The sequence below is a fragment of the Athene cunicularia genome (genome assembly GCF_003259725.1).
Source record: "Athene cunicularia isolate RWA chromosome 1 unlocalized genomic scaffold, athCun1 chr1_part2, whole genome shotgun sequence".
NCBI lineage: Eukaryota > Metazoa > Chordata > Aves > Strigiformes > Strigidae > Athene > Athene cunicularia.
Genome location: NW_020799092.1, coordinates 37890979 through 37910357, shown reverse-complemented (window position 1 = coordinate 37910357; position 19379 = coordinate 37890979). Strand labels below are relative to the sequence as shown.

Below are 19379 nucleotides of genomic sequence, written 5' to 3'. Positions count from 1 at the left end.
GACACAGGGTAGAGATCCAGTGAAGAAAAATATTTCATAATTCATTTCTGCAGATCCATTGCTGCTATAATAAAAGTATCTGGACTTGGAAGACGGGGAGAAATGAGAATAGAAGTTTTCTATATGAGTAACAACTGAAAACATGGAAAGAATTAAAATTTGTTCAGTGTTATCATGTAATATCAAATACAGAGTTTGATGAAAAACTGCCTGGATAGCACATTTTAGCTTTTAATGGAAGTCAAGATGGCAGTGTTATATCCCCACTGTCTGGCTGTTCCAGGCTCTGGAAAGGCAGTTTTTTGATACAATTCCCAGTTACAGTTAAAATTCCTTGGATATTGACAAATACATGCACGAACTGATTACCTTCCTCTCGGATAGAACTGCAAGTAGATTATGCAGCAAAATTTCCTACTTTACCTTGTATTTCTAGCAGATATTTTCATATCTTGCACCTAAGAATAATAGGAGAAAGTCAGAATTATTGTTCTTAGCAGATCTTTGACACAAACGTTCTAATTTATTCAAATAGCTGTGGGGAAGGAAAGGGTTTTCTTGATTAACATCCAAACTCTGGTTAATTTTGTACTTTTTCTGAACTGCTGAGTATATGAAATGTGAGGTCTGCGAGGGAAGGTCTTGCGGTTGTTCTGGGAAACAAGGTCTCACAGATTTCTTCAAAAGAGCAAAATCCCCAAGTCCCATAACTCTCTACAAACGTTGTGAGCCACTAAAACCCCCCCATTATCAAAGTTCAGGTATGGAATTAAACATTAGTGGCATACAACAATTTTGAGAAGGAAGTGATGAAAAATATATGTGAATTCATATAGTAGAATTGAACTGTTTACTTTTCTCCAGGGATATAAATGCAAGGTATATTTGGGGTGGATTATGCCTTGAGGATCTGAATTATGTTTGTGAAAGAACGTATCTCATTAGCAAAAAGGACAGGAGCTGTATACAAATTTGAACACTGAATACTGCACCATGATAGGCAATAAAATTTTCTGTCTGTCCTTTCTCCATGCACACTTGCTTACCTGTATTTGCTCTGTGCTGTAATTATAATCTATTCTCATCACATTTGTTTATCATCTCTTGACACTTGTTAATTACTGTTGCTTCTTCTCTAATTCATGGCAATATGTATGGGTAGGGTTCATGTCTATTCTGTTAACAGCAGCATAAGCTGAAAAGATGGTGCTGATGTCCTGTTGGCTTGTAGTGATGTAGGAATTCAAAAACACATAACAAGGCAACATGTTGATGACAAAGTAAGTAGAAATGGCAGAAAAATTTTCAGGTGGTTATTTCATTCATGAAAAAAAAAAATCATCTTTGATCTATTGAAATTTTGGCATTTATGTAATTTATTTTTTTCAGTTACAAAGTCTGAAAATACATTTAACAGGTAAATGGATGATGAAGAGATTTGGCGGTAGAATATGGATTTTTGTCTCCATGTTGGTCACTTATCCTTAATCAGTTTTGCAGCCTGCCACCTGCTCAGTGATTCATCTTAAATTAATTTTGTCTAGTTTCTAGTATACTGAACTGTACTAGTATTAGTTCCCATCGCAAATATATTGTTGCTGTAATTGACATACTTTCTGGAAGTCCGTATATACTTCCTTAGGATTCAGTAGTATTAGAGCTGTTCCCTTTGGCATAGTTGTTTCAGCCTATACCTAACTTGAGGTACCACTATGATTTATTCTTCTGTTAAACTTTGCTACCTAGGCTCATGATAATTTTCTTCCAGCCTGTATATTTACAAAAGAGAAAAGCTTACTTCAGTTAGTTTTTGGATGATAGAGGAGAGACATTTTAGAGGCTTCTTTTCTTTCATCTGTTGGAACCAAACACTCAGACTTTTTGCAGTCCTGCTTCTGAATATGTGTTAAGATAAAACTATTGATAACACTTCTTTGTGTCTCATTTCCAGGGGAGAGATGCGAGATGGTTGATGAAGTGAAGGGTGGAAGTGGGTGCTAATATAGATAGAAAATTTTTCTCTGTTGGTGAAACTGGGGTGTGAGGGAGGGGAGAAGAGGAAGGGCTCAGGCAAGTTCCTAAGTTCCAGCAAAAGGCAATTCTTGTATAAAACCCCCTAGCAGTTAAAGTCAAACCTGTAAAGTTCACAAATTCAGCTATCTTTTACTTCCTGACATAAATTCCAATGAAGTGGCTTAATTTTAACCCCTGTTTTTATGCCTCCTGAAGTTTGTTGCCAGTATTAATGCTCACTAAAAGCAACATGACATAGAATCATAGAATCATTTAGTTTAAAAAAAAGACCTTTAATATCATTGAGTCCAACCATTAACGTAATACTGCCAAGTCTACCACTAAACCATGTCCCTAAGTGCCACATCTACAGTCTTTATCTCCAGGGATGGTGACTCAGCCACTTGCCTGGGCATCCTGTTCCAGTGCTTGATAACCCCTTCAATGAAGAAATTTTTCCTAATATCCAACCTAAACCTTCCCTAGCGCAACTTAAGCCTGTTTCATCTAGTCCCATCACTATCATCCAGATCACTGATAAATATATTAAACAGAACATGCCCCAGTACCGAGCCCTGGGGAACACCACTTGTGACTGACTGCTGACTGGATTTAACTCCGTTCATCACAATCTCCATTTAACTACTTTCACCACATTTAATCCCTTACTGCCAGTCTGGATACCTGGACTGCCTCCTCCTACCTTCTGTTTTCTTTGCCTTCCCATAAGGCGGAATGAGGGCGACCTATGCCCAGTTTTTAGACTAGAGATTTGCAAAATTGCTTGCTCGTTACAGCAGACCATCCTTTCCCAACTTTCAGGAAAAGATTTTTATAAAGAGTTTTAAAAACAGGGGCATAAACAAAAATGAGAGTTCTTGAGTGTAAACTGTTAATTTTATCTATGTTTTGTGGCCTTGGTTCTGTCAAACACAAACTAGAGACTCTGCATGCTTTCTAAATCCACAATGACTTGTGCTTCTCTTTCCTTTTTTATTACTGAGTTCTACAGCATGCTTGAAATAAAGGCATCATATACTAGATGAATTTATTAGCTTAGCAATGAAAAATATGTTTAAGTTGTTGGTTTGTTTTTTTATTATTTCCAACTTGAACAATAACCTTGTTTTGTTGATTAAGAATACCAATTAAACTCAGACACTAGAGTGGAAAGAGTAGGCATATTTTACTGGGGATAACTAAATAATGTAATGGTGTAATACAGAAAACATGCAGTAAGAAAAGACAGAATAAGGCAGTTAAACAAATAGGAAAATACAGGATAATGCATCAAATCATTAGTACACGAGAGAGAGAATAGTGATTAAGAAAGATCCATCACCACTTGCATACGTTATCATCATCCAGACCTGCAGTGGCTGGGCAGCCCCGGTTACAGCGAGGGTTTGCAGAACCTGTCCCGGCAAAGGGGAAATCCTACTTGGTGTGTCCACCTGTAGGTGAGGCTGCCAAAGTTGCTGTAAGGGTGTCCATGTTTATACAGTATTGAATAAACAAGTCCACCTGATTATGGTGCGGTAAACATCTGGCTTCACTCTCCAATTAGATTCCCCCAGAGCCTGGCCAGGGCTCAAGGAGGAAACCAAGGGAGCTTCTCTGCTTATCTAATTTTGACCACTTTCTTTTCAGAGCAAGGCCACCCATCTGTTCCCAAGGCCAGACAGCTGGCTCCATGGCCTTGTTAACTTGCCCCTACACAAAGAAGGATAAAAATATATTCAGGATAGACATGTTTTCATTACATTCATCATCAGCAGTGAGTACATGGTATCTAAGATAAATCTTTCAGTAATAAGTATACATATTTCGTTAATGACTACGTACTGAGTTAGCAGCTTAGGCACGGGGCCTGTTGTTCAGGCTTCAGTACTTCAACACTAGCACTTTTTATATCAGCATAGGTGGTTTGTTATAACCTGGCACAATACTTATTAGCACAATGGTTATCAGTTATATATGCAGGATCTGTAGGTCAACTCTGGCTTGGGCCTTTTGTCCAAGCCTTAGCACTTCAAACCTGCACAGGCAATCTGATCTAAATAAAATGTTAACTCTACTTTGAGCAAGGGATTGGACAGGATGATATATCAAGGTCTCTTCCAACATGAATCATCCTGTGTTTCTACGTACCTTTCTTTATTTTCATGCTGAAGCCAGTTCCAGTTTACTAAAATGCAGTGTTTCAAATCAAAGTTGGGTTACAGACATGTATTTGATATTAACACCTATTATCCCCTTACTGAAAAGAGATTTAAAAGGAGGATTAGCTTCTACCAGAATGGGTTGCCTTTTTCAGTGTCATGAGTGGCATCTAAAACTGTAAAAAAGGTAAACCACAATTCATCTACTATGATAAAATTATTATAATCATGCTGTAAGTGACAGATACTAATTCATGTCATCATCTCGGGTTGATTTTTACCGGTTTCCCATTTTCATGTAGCTAATGTCACTACTGTTCCAAAGGTCAATTTAAATTTTAAACTTGCATTTTGTGAGAGATTAAATGAGCAATAGTAAGCAAAGGCATAATCTATGCTATTTAGTTTTACTTGTGCTAATTCTTTTGGCTTTGTATAATAGCAGAATAGAATAGAATAGAATAGAATAGAATAGAATAGAATAGAATAGAATAGAATAGAATAGAATAGAATAGAATAGAATAGAATAGAATAGAATTCAGTTGGAATGGATCAACAATGATCATCTGGTCCAACTTCCTGACCAATTCAGGGCTTACCAAAAGTTAAAATGTTATTAAGGGCATTATCCAAATGCCTCTTAAACATTGACTGGCTTGGGGCATCGACCACCTCTCTAGGAAGGCTGTTGCAGTGTTTGACCACCCTCTCAGTAAAGAAATGTTTCCTAATGTCCCGTCTAAACCTCCCCTGCCACAGCTTTGAACCATTCCCACATGTCCTATCACTGGATATCGGGGAGAAGAGATCAGCACCTCCCTCCCCACTTCCCTCCTCAGGAAGCTGTAAAGAGAAATGAATTTGCCCCTCAGCCTCCTTTTCTCCAAACTAGACAACCCAGAGTCCTTAGCTGCTCCTCATAGCACATGCCTTCCAGCCCTTTCACAATCTTTGTTTCCCTCCTCTGGACGCATTCAAAGATCTTCACATCCTTCTTAAATTGTGGGGCCCAGCACTGCACATGGTACTCGGTGAGGCCGCAGCTACACTGAATAAAATATGCTCAATAAAATATACAAACAAAAAATTTTAAAACACTGAATAAAGTATTATCGAGCATATACATTTTGTAAATGATTTAATTTATAAGTTTCCATATATTCCAGAAAAAGTCTTCAGAAGACCACACAATGTTTTGTTATTTCTGTGCAACATTCTGTTCTGAGATGAACATCACTGACAACCTTTTAGGCTGTTAATAAGTAGTTTGTTTGTTTACTTCTAGAAGTGTTTTAAAGAACGGTTAAAATGTATTTAATCAAGAACAGGAGAATTCCCAACAAAAGATTTTATTTCTTCTGAGTTCAGAAGTATGTGAAAATTGAGAGGTATAGAGTGTTACAAGCCCAGTCTGACAGGTGATTAGACAAACCTGAAGAACTAATATTTTCTTGAAAGCCTTCACAAATCTTTGCATGTATGTATCTGGGAATATGGAAAGATGCAAAACTAAAGTGACCCAATTAAGTAAAAAGTCATATAAAAATCCAAATAAAAGGAGCTTCCCTTCCTTACCTCTAAAAACCTGCTGGTGACAAACTCTTATCCTTCAATAATAATTCTAAATGCTAAACATGGCATTTCTGCATAAAATTATTCTCGGTAAATTTTACTTCCCGAATAACTTAAAAGATACAGTTGTAGAACTCAGAATATGCTGTTCATCTTGTAATAACTGTAACTTACATTGACACAAAACAAACCAACCAACCAAAACCCAAACTAAAAATAGCTATTAATTTGTTATTGATTCTTGAAATACATAAGTGGTATAGTTCTAATTTGCATGCAGTAAAACCTTAGGAGTAAAAAATTACTTATTAGTGTTAAAATAATTCTGGTTTTTAATTTAATGCATATATTTGTGTTGAATCTTGTTAGCTCAGTTGGGCTACAAGAAATGCCAGGTGGACTTGAGCATGCTGTGGTATATGCAGAAAAAACCAGACCCAACTTAAAGCTCCGAAGGAATAGCTAATGAATTTACAGTCTTTTTACCTAATATCATAAGTCACAAGTATTTCATAAACCCCTTATATTAGATAATGTTATATTTTAATATCTAAAAATTACAGTTCACTAAGATACAATTTTCCTGAAAATAAATCAGAACAGCTTAATTTAATGGTTGAAAAGTGTGATTAGTGTCTTAGCTAGTAGAATAATTTGAAAATAGCCAGTTGTCTGGGGCTTAAGTTTGTGCTTTTCTTTTTCTTGTTATTTATTTTTCAGAAACATCATGTAGCTGTTTAGGATTGCATTATGTGCTTTTCATATCTTTAACCTGTTAAGCTGCATAAATTACTTGGGAAATTTATTTGTCAGTGTGACATGTGACTTGACCTAGCCAATCTCCTAATAGCGCAGGTGTTTAGTACCACAACATCTAAGCCTCATCCCATGCTTAGGTAATTTATGTCAATATCACAAAGAAAAACATAATTTTTTGTACAAGGCTTTAAAATTGCAAGGCCCCCATTTCTAAGATAAAAATGAATCTGTCAGAAATGACAGTGGCAGGTGAAGCCTTGAGCGTGTGCTGTAATTAATTTTCTATTTTATGAGCAGACCTTCCAGAAGAGAAAGGGTTGTCTCTCATGATAAAAAGAAAAAAAAAATTGTAAGTGAAGCTTTTAAATTTATTTCCTCCTCTCACAGTCTTCTTAAAGAGAAGTCTAATAATCCCTCCTCACTCCCTCCTAATGGCTGGTCTCTCTGCCATCAGGCAGTGGATGGTTGTTATAGTAGCATGCTAGTCTGAGAAGCTTTATTTCAATTATAAATAAATCTGGTTTGAAGTTTTGTTTTATCTGTTTTGAGTGAGCTTGAGCCCACAAACCCTCATAGCTTGCAGTAGTGCCTGTAATTGCTAAAGTACTTAGGGAGAGTCCCATATTGTAACATTTAGCATGCTGTATCTAGGAATTACAGGCTTTGCTATATTTCTTTGGAAAAAATTGCAGTGTTTTCTTGCATTTTACTTGGCACCACACAGTGCTGTTAATCTCCTATTTTTTAATGGCTTGGAAAAATCACCCAAAATGCCCTAAGAAAAATTTACTTTGCCTTGTAAAATTTCTGTGTTAAAGCTCCAAACCATATTAAATTTGTAATAATGACCCTAGAAAATTCCCCAAAATCTAAAATATTTTATTTTAAAATGTTTTCTCCAAAGGGGGATGGGAAGAAAGCAGACAGGCATGATAGAGACTGGCAGTGGTTTGGATTAAAATAAAAGAAACAGGATTGTGACATTGAAGTGTCAACACTGAAGTTAAATACTTTTTTTTTTTTAAGTTTCAGAATACTGAAAACTTAAACCTCCTCAGTGGGTGGCCATATTTTTGCCTGCAGTTGTTTGTTGGTTATGTTCCTGAAAAACAGAAGACCAGAGAGGTATCCCACCATTTTTGGTTAGTTGTGAAATTACTGAGTGCCATATCAAATACCCTACTGTATGTATTCAGTAATTGGTGTAGTCCTTGAAAGTTATCTCAAGATAAATATAAATAAATTATAACAGAAATAAATGGAAGGTAGGCAGAACAGGAAGACATGAGACAGCAGGGGAAAAGGGGAACATAGTGTAACAATGAATAGACTAATTCAACATTTACCATTTCTGTAATTACTTGCTGCTGATGTTCCAGCACAGAAAAAAAAATTGCATTTCTGTTGGACAACTCTGTCATATTGTCATTTTTTTTATGTGACTGGGTGATTGCTACTCTTTTTGTGTCTCTCTAGATATACACAAATTGGAAGAAAGCAGGGATGCAGTAGAACAGTCAAAACAATCATGACTGGTTTTAAGACATAGCAATTAATATGCTATAAATTAAATTTATGTATGATTTTATCGAACAGTGTATCCTTTCTTTTAGTAATCAACTCCTTTAAAATAAAGAGAAAATATTTTCAGTAATACTTCTTTGGGGAATTATAAATAAATGCCTACACATACAGAAATACTTGATTTATGAAAAGACATTTTCTGAATGGGTCAATTTAATTAGGTCAGCAAAGCTGTTAGATATTTCATTTTGGGAGGCTAAATGCCTTGGCTGTTAGTATGGCTTCGAGGAATAATTTTTTAATGAAAACTGGATATTTCAGTTAAAATCCCATCTTAACAATCTATAAATGACATTGAATCCTTGAGAAGACCCTCCCAAAGAAATTAAGTTGAGCCAAGCAATAGCCACTGCTATTTTTCTGTCATGTATTCAGTTTGTCTTTGGAGTTTGACACAGACACTGTGATTTTTCTTGTCACTTGAAATCCCCTGAGGGTTAAAACTGATCCAAAGTTTGGATCAACAAACAACAAACACAAAGTTTGGATTTAGTTCTGAAATTTGAAAAACATCAGAAGTTTTTATTTTTGTTTCCAGTTTACAAGCAATTTGGTTGTAGGGAATGGGAGGAGTGGGTTTCCCTCTTCAATGTGGAAAGTCATGTTTATTAACTTCAGAACCATGAGCCCATTTTTTTAAGATTTGGTTATCTATTATGTCTGGAACATTAACACCTCCAGGCTGAATGTGAGGATTTCTGAACTGCAGAAATTTCAATAGCTGACATCTACTGAGCTTGTATTTCTTCTGAGGTTGGCTGCATGCCATAAGTATTGCATCCATAGATAGACTTTTTGGTCCCCTTAGGACATATGTTTGGCTGCATGCCAAATGTAACAGAATTAATTGTAAAATGGAGTAGTTTCATTTAAAATAACATTCATTTTACTACTTGGTAAATGACTCTGGAACAGGTATTTAGGCACATAACCCCTCACTAACCTCCTTTAGGGATCTCATCTTCTGTATCTTGTTTTTAACTTCCTGTAGGCAGGAAAAGGGGACCTCTAAACTTGCTTTACTCAACATAAATTTAAAGCTTGTTACAGAAAACATCACTGACATAGGATGAAGTGCTTTCATGAAAGAAAGATATATCTTTGTTTTGCTACATGGTTGAATGTAGCCAGTTGCCTGTAATTACTCTGTGTGTAGTAATTTTGTCAGTAATCATGGAAAAATGCATGATATAGGCCAACTCTGTCTTAGAAGAAATTCATAGGACTCAGTGAAAACAGTATGTCGAGATAGTGAATTCATATTCTACTGACTGTCCACTGAAATATGAGTAGTTATTAATACACTACTTAATCAGAAAATATAAACTGTGGCTTAAGACTGAATGGAAAATAAAGTGCCTAACATGGAAATTTACTTAAGATTTCATTGCATATTCTTGATATAAAATAATCTAAAGCTTAATGACCAAGATGAACATTTCAGTATAGGTCTAGACAGTAAATAAATCACAAGATGTGGAATGAAGTCTTTTTTTTTTAAAGTTCACTTAACACTATACACTGTTAATACTATAAGAAAGGTCTTGGTATTAACAGTGATGTAACATAAGCTAAACTCCTTCTAGACTTTAGATTGGCCTAAAAGAAAGACTAAAAAATCGGTATATCTTTAAAAAAAATGAAACAAAACAACAAAATTTCAAGAAAAAAAATCCTGTATCATTTTGAATGCTTTAATAATGCAAGAATGCTTATTGTGATATGAGACCCATAAAAGCTCAAATATGTTATTGATTAATCAGGTACATACTGCTTTTCTTGAAGAAAATATCACCTGAATAGGCTCTGAATCATGCCCCAAACCAGAAAAGTTATGAGTTGTGCTTTAAATTACTAAATCGATGTATAAGCAGTGGTGTCACATTCATAAATGCTTAAGCTCCAGTGGATTCCCACCAAAGTCAATGGACAGTACTTAAATCTCATCTCTCCAGTATTAATGTCATTAATTATCCCCATAGATGTAGACTCAAGAACCCAGTTTATATTATTACTCTCTACAATAACCTTGGCTTGTAGAAAAATTACACCGACTTCAGTAGAATCTCAGTCAGGCTTAGTCAACAAAAATGCACTGAAGGTTGAAGGAGGACTAACATGATGTGTTTAGATGGAAGCGAACCACTTAAGGTGCAAATAGAGGATTAAACTAAAACAAGATGTTGCATTTTGTTGATCCTACCAAGGCTTATTTCTGAAAGTAATTTACTGGACTTTTTTATACAAGCAATATGCATAGACTTATATATATATTTACACAGGCACTGCAATTTACACAAGCAGTATGCATAGACTCATGTACATGTGAGGATCCTGGTCCAATGAAATGATTGGGAAGGAGAGCATCAGTCATGACCTCAGGGCCAGGGATATATGTATGTGTCACACTGGACAATAATGAGAAAGTTGTCACACATTTCCTATAAGGTAAAGATTAGTATATGGTGAATTATTGTGGATTAGTAGATACAGGTTTATACCCTAATTTCCTCCAGAATAATCCAACTCTTGATCCCATACACTGAGATTAATATATTACACCAAAGAGAAATAATATTTTCATGTTCTTGAAGTTATTATAGAGCCAATACTTGAGAAAATCAGCACTACTATTTTTTCTCACTGTGATCATCTAAGGATATGAGAGGAAAACTTTGAAAAGATAGCATCTTTTACAAGCCCAGTGATATTAGTTGGATAAAGAAGGGCTTTGCATGAGTGCAATCTCCTTCCCCCACAATTTTGTTTTTCTGTTTTTTTTAATGTGTTTTTCTAATGAAATATATAGTGCTTCTCATTACAAATCACTTTTCATTACAAAACTTGCCTCGTGTGTGTTTTTCTGGGCCAGATGTTAACCTGTAGAAGTGATTGCTTCTCTGCCATGTTGAGCTGTTTTTATTTTATTATAACAAAGATGAGTTGAAGAGACAAGATTTATCTCTTTGCTGCACAGGAAGTATAGAGACTGTGATAAATTTTGGACCTTTGCTGTGAATAATGCAAGTCACATGTATTTCAGTGGGACTAGAATTTCACTTACAAATTATGGTGCAAGATACATTGTAATTCAGAGTAAAAATGGAAGAGTTGTAGAAATAACAGCAAGATGAGGGGAAATAAAGAATCCGTTTAGCTACTAAATACTACTTAAGTATTAATATTTAGAAGAGGGATGGGAAGCTTGTGTCAGTGACCTCATTGTAAGATGCAACTCTCTAGTTCATGTTTCCCTAGTCCAGCTAAGTAAAAGCTTTTGAAGACTTAATTTACTCAGTGTCACACCATTTAAATTGTTTGCCTGTCCTGTCATAACTTTTGTAAGTTAAAAGGAATTGGTTATGAAACAGATATGCAGATTTGCAGTAACTTAAACATGAAATGAAGTCACAAGTTCAGTTCAGGCCTTTTTACTATCCTTGCGTAGTCACTCTGTGACTTTAAAATGTCGTAGAGAAGGAAATCTGTAAAATAATAGGTTTTTTCTGTTTTCGGTGTCTGCAGTTTAATCAATCTTCCATTAAGAAATCTTTTCATAATTCAGTTCATTTTATTAAAAATGTGAATGCTTGCCAAAAAGAACTGAGCAGGTGTGGAGAATGGATCAACTGCATTTGTGATACAAATTGAGTTTGATATGCAATCACATTATTACCAGTTAGAGCTGGTGAAACTATATTGAAGATTGAAGTCTCTGCTCTAGTGGTTAAACCCTTGCACACTTTAAGAATGATGAACATTTACAAAATATAAAGTTGATTTAAATTGCAGAGACCACCTAATCTGTTGAATCGCCTTACTGGTTGCCTCTATGTCAATCATGGTTCTACAAGAGGGTTGTTCAGAGCTGCTCAGCTGTATTAATGTTTTCCAATTTTACTAGCATCTCAGGGTCCTTGGGCCTCCAGCAGCCTGAAGCACAACAGCTGCCTCAACATACATTTGGCACAGTTTGCCAGCAGACTGAAGAAAAAAATTGGGGTGGATATAAAAACAGTTGTTTTGTCCTCAGTTTTTTAATATCTTAAGGATAAATACAGGGTCTTCTACTAAGTTATCAACTGCCCTTAACTAGCTCTCTTCCATTTGTCGTGGTGATCACGACAGTCTTTTGTAGGAAATCCCAGTTAAGCAATGTGTCTGACCACATTAGCAAGGCTGGATCCATTGTCCTGTTCTCTAGGGAAGAAGCAACCAACCAAACAAAAAATCCCTTGTGGTCAACTTCTACAAAGAACTGGTCTTAAAAATCAAGCTCCTGAATTCCTATGTAAACACTTAAGTGTTTGGCTTCCAAAACTGCAAGCAACTAGCTGTTCTGATTTGAAGTCTGCATAATTTGTGGACAGTGGGATATTTCTGAAAGCCAGGACAGTTGGGGTGCTAGGTTGTAAGAGCCATGTGTCAGTTACCTTCAGTTTTTTCTTTTTGAATTTGCTGGTGTTGCTGAGAAGTGGTCATTATGGGCAATTATTCTTTATTTAAGCTTAGGGGAGGGGGCAAAATTAAATTTTCTTTATTAATGGAAAAGTGCTCAATGTTTGTCCTCATTATAGACTTCAGAGTAATGCCCAGGTCCAGTAAGGTGAGTATCAGCCACAGTCTTCCAAATCAATTACTAAAGTGTCTTCATTATGTTGTTTTTTTCCCCAGCAATGAGATTCTCATTCATTATTTTATGATTCTGTCTTGCTGGTCTCTGCACCAAAAAGCCATAAATATGCCAGTGCGTCTGTGCAGAAGATCTCCGTTAGGGCTTGGTCTAGGACCACCCACTCATTTCTCCTGATCAATCCAGTAGCTGTCATAGCACCTTATCATTAGCTACCAAGCTGGACTGGATGTGAACTGGTGACCAACAGGTGAAAGGTATTTTGTATCCCATTATTGATGCTCAGAGCTGTCAAGTCCTTCCATTAAAATCTTCTGAATAACGTTTTTATCCTTCAAATAAGTCTGCTATCATACAGTTGTAAACTTATACTCTTTGCTTTGTACAATTGCCAAAGCATATGGTTGTGCATATGCAACTGCACACCCTGCTGCTAGAAACTGGGAGGTTTCCAGTGCCTCTCAATCCCTTCATTTGTATGGGTCAATACACATAACGGTGAGCTTGCACACAGAATGCCTTCCTGCCCCAAACTGGTATTTTTCAGCTGTTGAAACAATTATTTGGAGTTTATTTGAAAGTTAGACTTCTATTCCCTTATGCCGTATGCTTTATTTAACATAGAAAACATACAATAGGAAGGGACAGTGACAGGGATTGCTGTCTTAATCTAACTACGTGGTGTGTACATTCTGTTATGGTAGTTAAGGCGTACATTGGTTAGTTGAAAAAAGTATATAAATGCTAAATTTTAATTGTGAAACAGTCTAATTCTGTCAAGTGATTGGAATTTATATCATTTGACACAAAAATAATGTGTATTAAATCTATGCTGAGATATTGACATTTTGGCAGCAGGTGATAGCACCAAAGAGGACATTTTAGATAGTGCAATGCAAGGTTCCTCAGCATGCAGTTCTGCAAGAAAATGCTTTTATTCTTTTTTCTAATTTTTGACAAATGGATATATGAAAATGTTGACCAACATTAACAAATGGAACCGTACTGATCTTTTGTAGTCAGATCATTTTATGTCTCGGGTGATGTAGTGTAATATTTTTCTCCCCTTTATCTGTTAATGAGTATTTGAGCCTGTTAGTATCACAATCGTTCATTCCTTTGATGCTATGTATGCTGTCACCTGTCATTGTTATGTACTTCAGGTCTCTTGACTGGTCTGAACTTGAGTGCAGTGTGTCATTTAGAAAGTGCCAAAAAGAGTAGAGCATGTTTGTATTTTTGGTGTTCCCAGTGAAGGAAAATTTATCACGTCCGATAAATGTTTGTGGCCTTATAGTCATAGTTCTGTAGGCAGAAGCTACATATTTTGTGACTGTATTCAATGAACTGTCCTTTTATGGTCTAGAAATAGACAAAGAGACAGAGTGCAACCAGCTAAAGCTAATGATGATAGTCTGGTAAAAAAAGCAATGATGCAAAATCTGTAGATGTTAATTCTGTTAGTATTAGTGATATATATGCTTGGTGACTGTCATTTTGAGGCCTCAAGGCTGGACTTATATATGTCATGGTAACTTTTATCAGACTAAGAATGCCAACCTTGGAGTTAAATGTGCAAATTTCAGTGTTTAATTTTCACTCTCCCCCCAATTATTTTAATGTGAAAAATTATTTTATACTATCCCAAACACTACATTGTGTTGTCAACTGGAGATTATTTTCTTCTTCACTTTTTGTTCTCAACTATGGTTGTATGGTATTAAAAAAAAATGCATTTAATCTATAGATGTGTCTTTACTGCACTAGTAGATGAGAAAAAAAATCAGTCTGGGTTACATGGACTCATGGAATGGTTTGGACTGGAAGGAACCCTAAAGATCACTTATTTCCATCCCCCCACCATGGGCAAGGACACCTTCCACTAGACCAGGTTGTTCAAAGCCCCGTCCAACCTGGCCTTGAATGTTCAAGGAGGGGGCATCTACAACTTGTGAGCAGCCTGTTCCAGTGTCTCACCACTCTCACAGTAAGGAATTTCTTTTTTATAGCAAATGTAAATCTACCCTCTTTCAGTTTAAAACTGTTACCCCTCATCCTATCCCTACACTCCCCAAAAAAGAGTCCCTCCCCATCTTTCCTGTAGGCCCTCTTTAAGTACTTAAAGGCCACTATAAGGTCTCCCCAGAGCCTTCTCTCCTCCAGGCTGAACAACCACAACTCTCTCAGCCTGTCCTCATAAGGGAGGTGCTCCAGCTCCCTAATCATCTTCATGGTACCTCCTCTGGACCAGCTTGAGCAGGTCCATGTCATTCTTATGTTGTGGGCCCCAGAGCTGAACACAGGACTCCAGGTGAGGTCTTACAAAAGCAGAGGGAGAGAATTACTGCCCTTGACCTGCTGGCCATGCTTCTCTTGATGCAGGATACAGTCGGCTTTCTGGGCTATGAGTGCACATTGCTAGCTCAGTCAGTTTTGCATCCACTACCAATACTCCCAAGTCCTCCTCCAAGAGTGGAGTAGAGGGGAAGAATCACTTCCCTTGACCTGCTGGTCATGCTTCTTTTGATGCAGTCATGTTTTTTTGTTTGGGTGGTTTTGTTTGGGTTTTTCATTTAAAAAAACCCAACAAAACAACAACAGAGATGAGAGGCACTGCAGTATAAGATAATGTACTCTACCATGTAGTTGCACCATTTCGTTAACATGAGCCTTGTGCCATGTGAATATGGTTTTAAGGTATATGGATTTACCGAAGAAAGTTTACTAAATAATAAGGTTCCAGTGAACATTCATTTTATTAAACTGGAATATGGTAAATGATAAGCCGTCTTGTATCGCTGCCAGGATGCTCTACTGGAAATACAGCCTCTATGTTAGTTTTGATGGAACATGGTCTTGATATAGTACTTGGTGTGCTGCACAACTTCTTTTTCTCTTTTTATTTTATTTTATTTTATTTTATTTTATTTTATTTTATTTTATTTTATTTTATTTTATTTTATTTTATTTTATTTTATTTTATTTTATTGTTTCTAAGGTCCTTGAGGGAAATACTGAAATCTGGATCAGCTGGAATCATGAACAGACCTCATTATGATGCCTGTGTTAACTTGTGGGATAGTGCAGGATGTATACAATATCTGTTTTCAGACAACAAAACTTGAGAAAGCCTATATGCTTATATCTGTGAAATAACACTTAAGGCAACTCTGAGAGGTGCAGACCACAGTGCCTTTCTTCCACAGTGGTTAAGCTTAACTGTTCTTTATTCCTGAGGCCTATTTTATAACACAAACTACAGCAACTAATTTAATGGGGATAGGGATAAACAGGTTACAGGTATCTTACTGGACAGTTGACTGATTTGTGTTTGAGTATTAGATGAGGCTAATCCAGTACTGCTTTTCTCATCATGAAAAGAGTAGTGACTTCTAATGGATCTGCTCTGTCACTTATATACCATAATGCAACTTTAGTGTCTTGGTAATTTCAGTGATAAGAAAATCTGTGGATTAGAATATGTATGTTCTTTTTACCATCGTTTCTGTTATTTTTTTCCTGACCATTTTGTCATACCATTGACCATTGTTTTTAAAAATTACCTTTTCTATTTCAGTTATGCTTTGTGGTTGACAGAATTGATTTCTGATTAAACCTTACTTCACACAGTAAAATCAGAAGTATTTTCTATTTTTTTACTTTCTAAATTAAAATTGAAATATTTTCTATTTATATACCTTCATGTGTAATGACTTTACTGTTGGCTGTGTATATATGTTATTTAGGACATGAGGAAATAGAATGAAGCTGTGTCAGGGGAAGTTCATATTGGACATAGGAAAAGTTTAATCACTGAGAGGGTGTTTAGTTGCTGGAACAGTCTCCCTAGGGAAGTGGTCATGGCACCCAGCCTGTCAGAGTTCAAGCATCTGGACAACACTCTTAGTCATATGGTTTAGTTTCAGGTAATCGTGCAAGGAGCAGGGAGTTGGACTCAATGGTCCTTATGGGTCCCTTCCAACTTGAGATACTCTATGATTCTATGATTTAATGGAACTCAAATATGTTTTCTTCATTTCATCCCTCTTTTTTGACTAAAGCTCCCTCCTACCTTCAATTCTGATTTTAGCTTGGGTCTGTGTAAGGCTCATCCTAATGCCTGTCCAGAAAAGTAGCATGGAGCTTGATCACCCAAAGCCCTTTACAGTACTTTCTGCAATACATTTCTACCTCTTCCTTACTTCTTGGACACTGGTGATGTTGGACAGAATTCTTCCTCAGTCTGAATATCTGCAGCATAAAGTAGCTGACCACAAAACTTAAACATTCATCTGTACTTACATTAAGTCCAGTGATAATAATAGTTGTTTTTCTGTAGTGCCTGGAATTCGGAAATTGTAATTGTACATGATTGCTCCATGGTCCCTTTTTTTTTTTTTTTTTTAAGGGACGCAAGAGTGAGGCAGAAAAGTACTTTGTGAAGGCTATTCAGCTGGATCCTACCAAAGGAAACTGCTACATGCATTATGGTATGTTTCAGATAGATAGAGTTTCCACACATATTCCAGGCTTGCTGTTAATCTCTCTGAGTGATTAAGGATTTGAAAAATGCTACTGGCAAAATACCATCTTTAATGGGAAATAAACTAATCTACCGTGTATAACTTCATCTCCATTTCAATTTTTTAATCACTGCAGAGTGAGAGGTGAAGATTTTCATATTTTGCATGGTTTTCCTCCTCTGAGGAATATCAGTATTGCTGCCTCTCTAGGAAAGAAAAAAGGTGACTGTTGCCATATGTCAAAGTTTCATGGCCTGGAATATTATTATTAACAGTTTTGGCCTAACTTCGCTGGCTGCTGGTGGGTGAGCAAGTTGTCCTTCAGTGTGCGTGAGTTCTTTATATCGAAATGTCTGCTTTTTTTGAGGACTTATGGGCCTTACATCTACCTCCTTCCCAGCATCTTCATGGCTTGAAATGGATAAGTATTACAAAAGCTTTTGACAGGTTAGCTATATCTTTGTCATACTAAGCCATACATGTGCATAAAGCACAGTTGATTTGAAGGTATCTTGATAACTTTGGATTGGTTTTACTAGATGTGCAAAAAATATTTCCAGATGTGATTAGTCTCAAGGAACCAAAAATATTCAGCTTTATGGACTAATTCGTATTGTATTTTAAAGCTGATTATAGACAAATCTAAAAAGGCAAGCTATGTAGTCCCAACTGGAAAATACAGAAAATAGTAATAAATTTCATTTCATTAAGGAAGAAGGTAGGGAACCACAAACATGCTCTCTATATATATCTTTGTATAATGTTTTAATTTCATCTTCTGATTGTAACTGGTAAATGTAAAATACATAAAAATGAGTGGCCAAAAGGGAAAATTAACCTCAAATAATAACCATGTTTTTACTTTGTGCAATATCTTCATTTGAATTGCTCACACGTCATATTTCTGTTTGGTCCTATGCAGTGTAAAATTCTGTATGTTAGATTCCCAGAATCAGTGCATATGTTGTTACTTAGAACATGTCATGGTATTTAAATGAATGTAGCATTATGGATCATTGCAGCTAGCAGCCTTGTCTATTGTTTATGCCTGTACAGGTAAATCTGATAAGGCTGTTTGTGCACATAAGCTCCATTATTTCAGTTGGATATAAGTATAGTTGATATCTCAAGATAATGAAGAAAAGTTGCGGCAGATTGTTTCTTGAAATCCTACTCAAGCCCTTTCCAGCCTCTGTTATTAAGAAATCTATATTTAGTTATTAGGAAATCTTATTTGCATTCAAATTCAAAGGTAGATCTAAATATTGCATCCTGGCAATTGAAGTTATGATTGTGTATATTGTATTACAGGTCTAGACTTTGTTCTTTTACTTTCATTACTGCCTGTCTTTTCCTGCAATATTCCTTCTGTCATTTTCAAGTGTGCTATAAACTAAATGCAAGGTTATTCAAATCATCATTCGTCTCGGATGTATGGACTTCTTACCAGACTACAGTATTAAAACAGTGTGTTGTTTCTTAATTAAGGTTATTCCCTAAAAACTTTAGCAAACTTTTCCTTTACTGTGTCACAGGTTCAAGAAGTGTCTTTGTGCAGAGGTCATTATTGCAACATAAGTGAGTTTCTGCTCAGCAGATTAGGAGTGAAGGGCAAAATTCAGTCATTGTTTGGAATACCAGCATAGTAAAATGTGATGCTGAAGGGCTGTAGACACAAGAAGGTTCTCTATACCAGTCACTAAGTCTCTGCCATGAAGTATTATACATAGAGAACTCTACTGAATGCAGGTGAAAACTTTTCTTTTGATTGTATGACTTCTGATCACTTCACCAAATTCAGTGATGTCACTCCATGTTTAGATTAAAGTAGCTATGAGAAAGACACAGTTTACTTCTGTTTGGCTTATGTGTCTATGTAGTACAGGTGATCTCAAAACCTTCTCTTTTCAGGCACAGGACTTTGTAACATTTGAAATACTTTATCCTTGTTTTCCTTTGCCTTTGCCTTTGCCTTTCCTTTTCCGTTTCCTTCTCTTTCTCTTCCCCTTCCCTTTTCCCTCCTTCCCCTTCCCCTTTTTCGTCCTTTTCCTTTGCCTTTGCCTTTCCCTTTTCCTTTCCCTTTCCCTTTCCCTTCCCCTTTCCCCTCCCCCTTCCCTTTCCTTTCCTCTTTAT

At 36.2% G+C, this 19379-nt stretch overlaps 1 protein-coding gene across 1 annotated transcript in view; it reads left to right on the top strand.

Moving 5' to 3' along the window:
- Window positions 1-19379, top strand: part of TMTC2 (transmembrane and tetratricopeptide repeat containing 2) — a 177376-nt gene that overhangs the window by 107691 nt on the left and 50306 nt on the right. The window contains exon 9 of the mRNA XM_026868297.1: window positions 17132-17213. Coding sequence (XP_026724098.1) covers window positions 17132-17213 — 82 coding nt within the window. The remainder of the gene's footprint in view (window positions 1-17131; window positions 17214-19379) is intronic.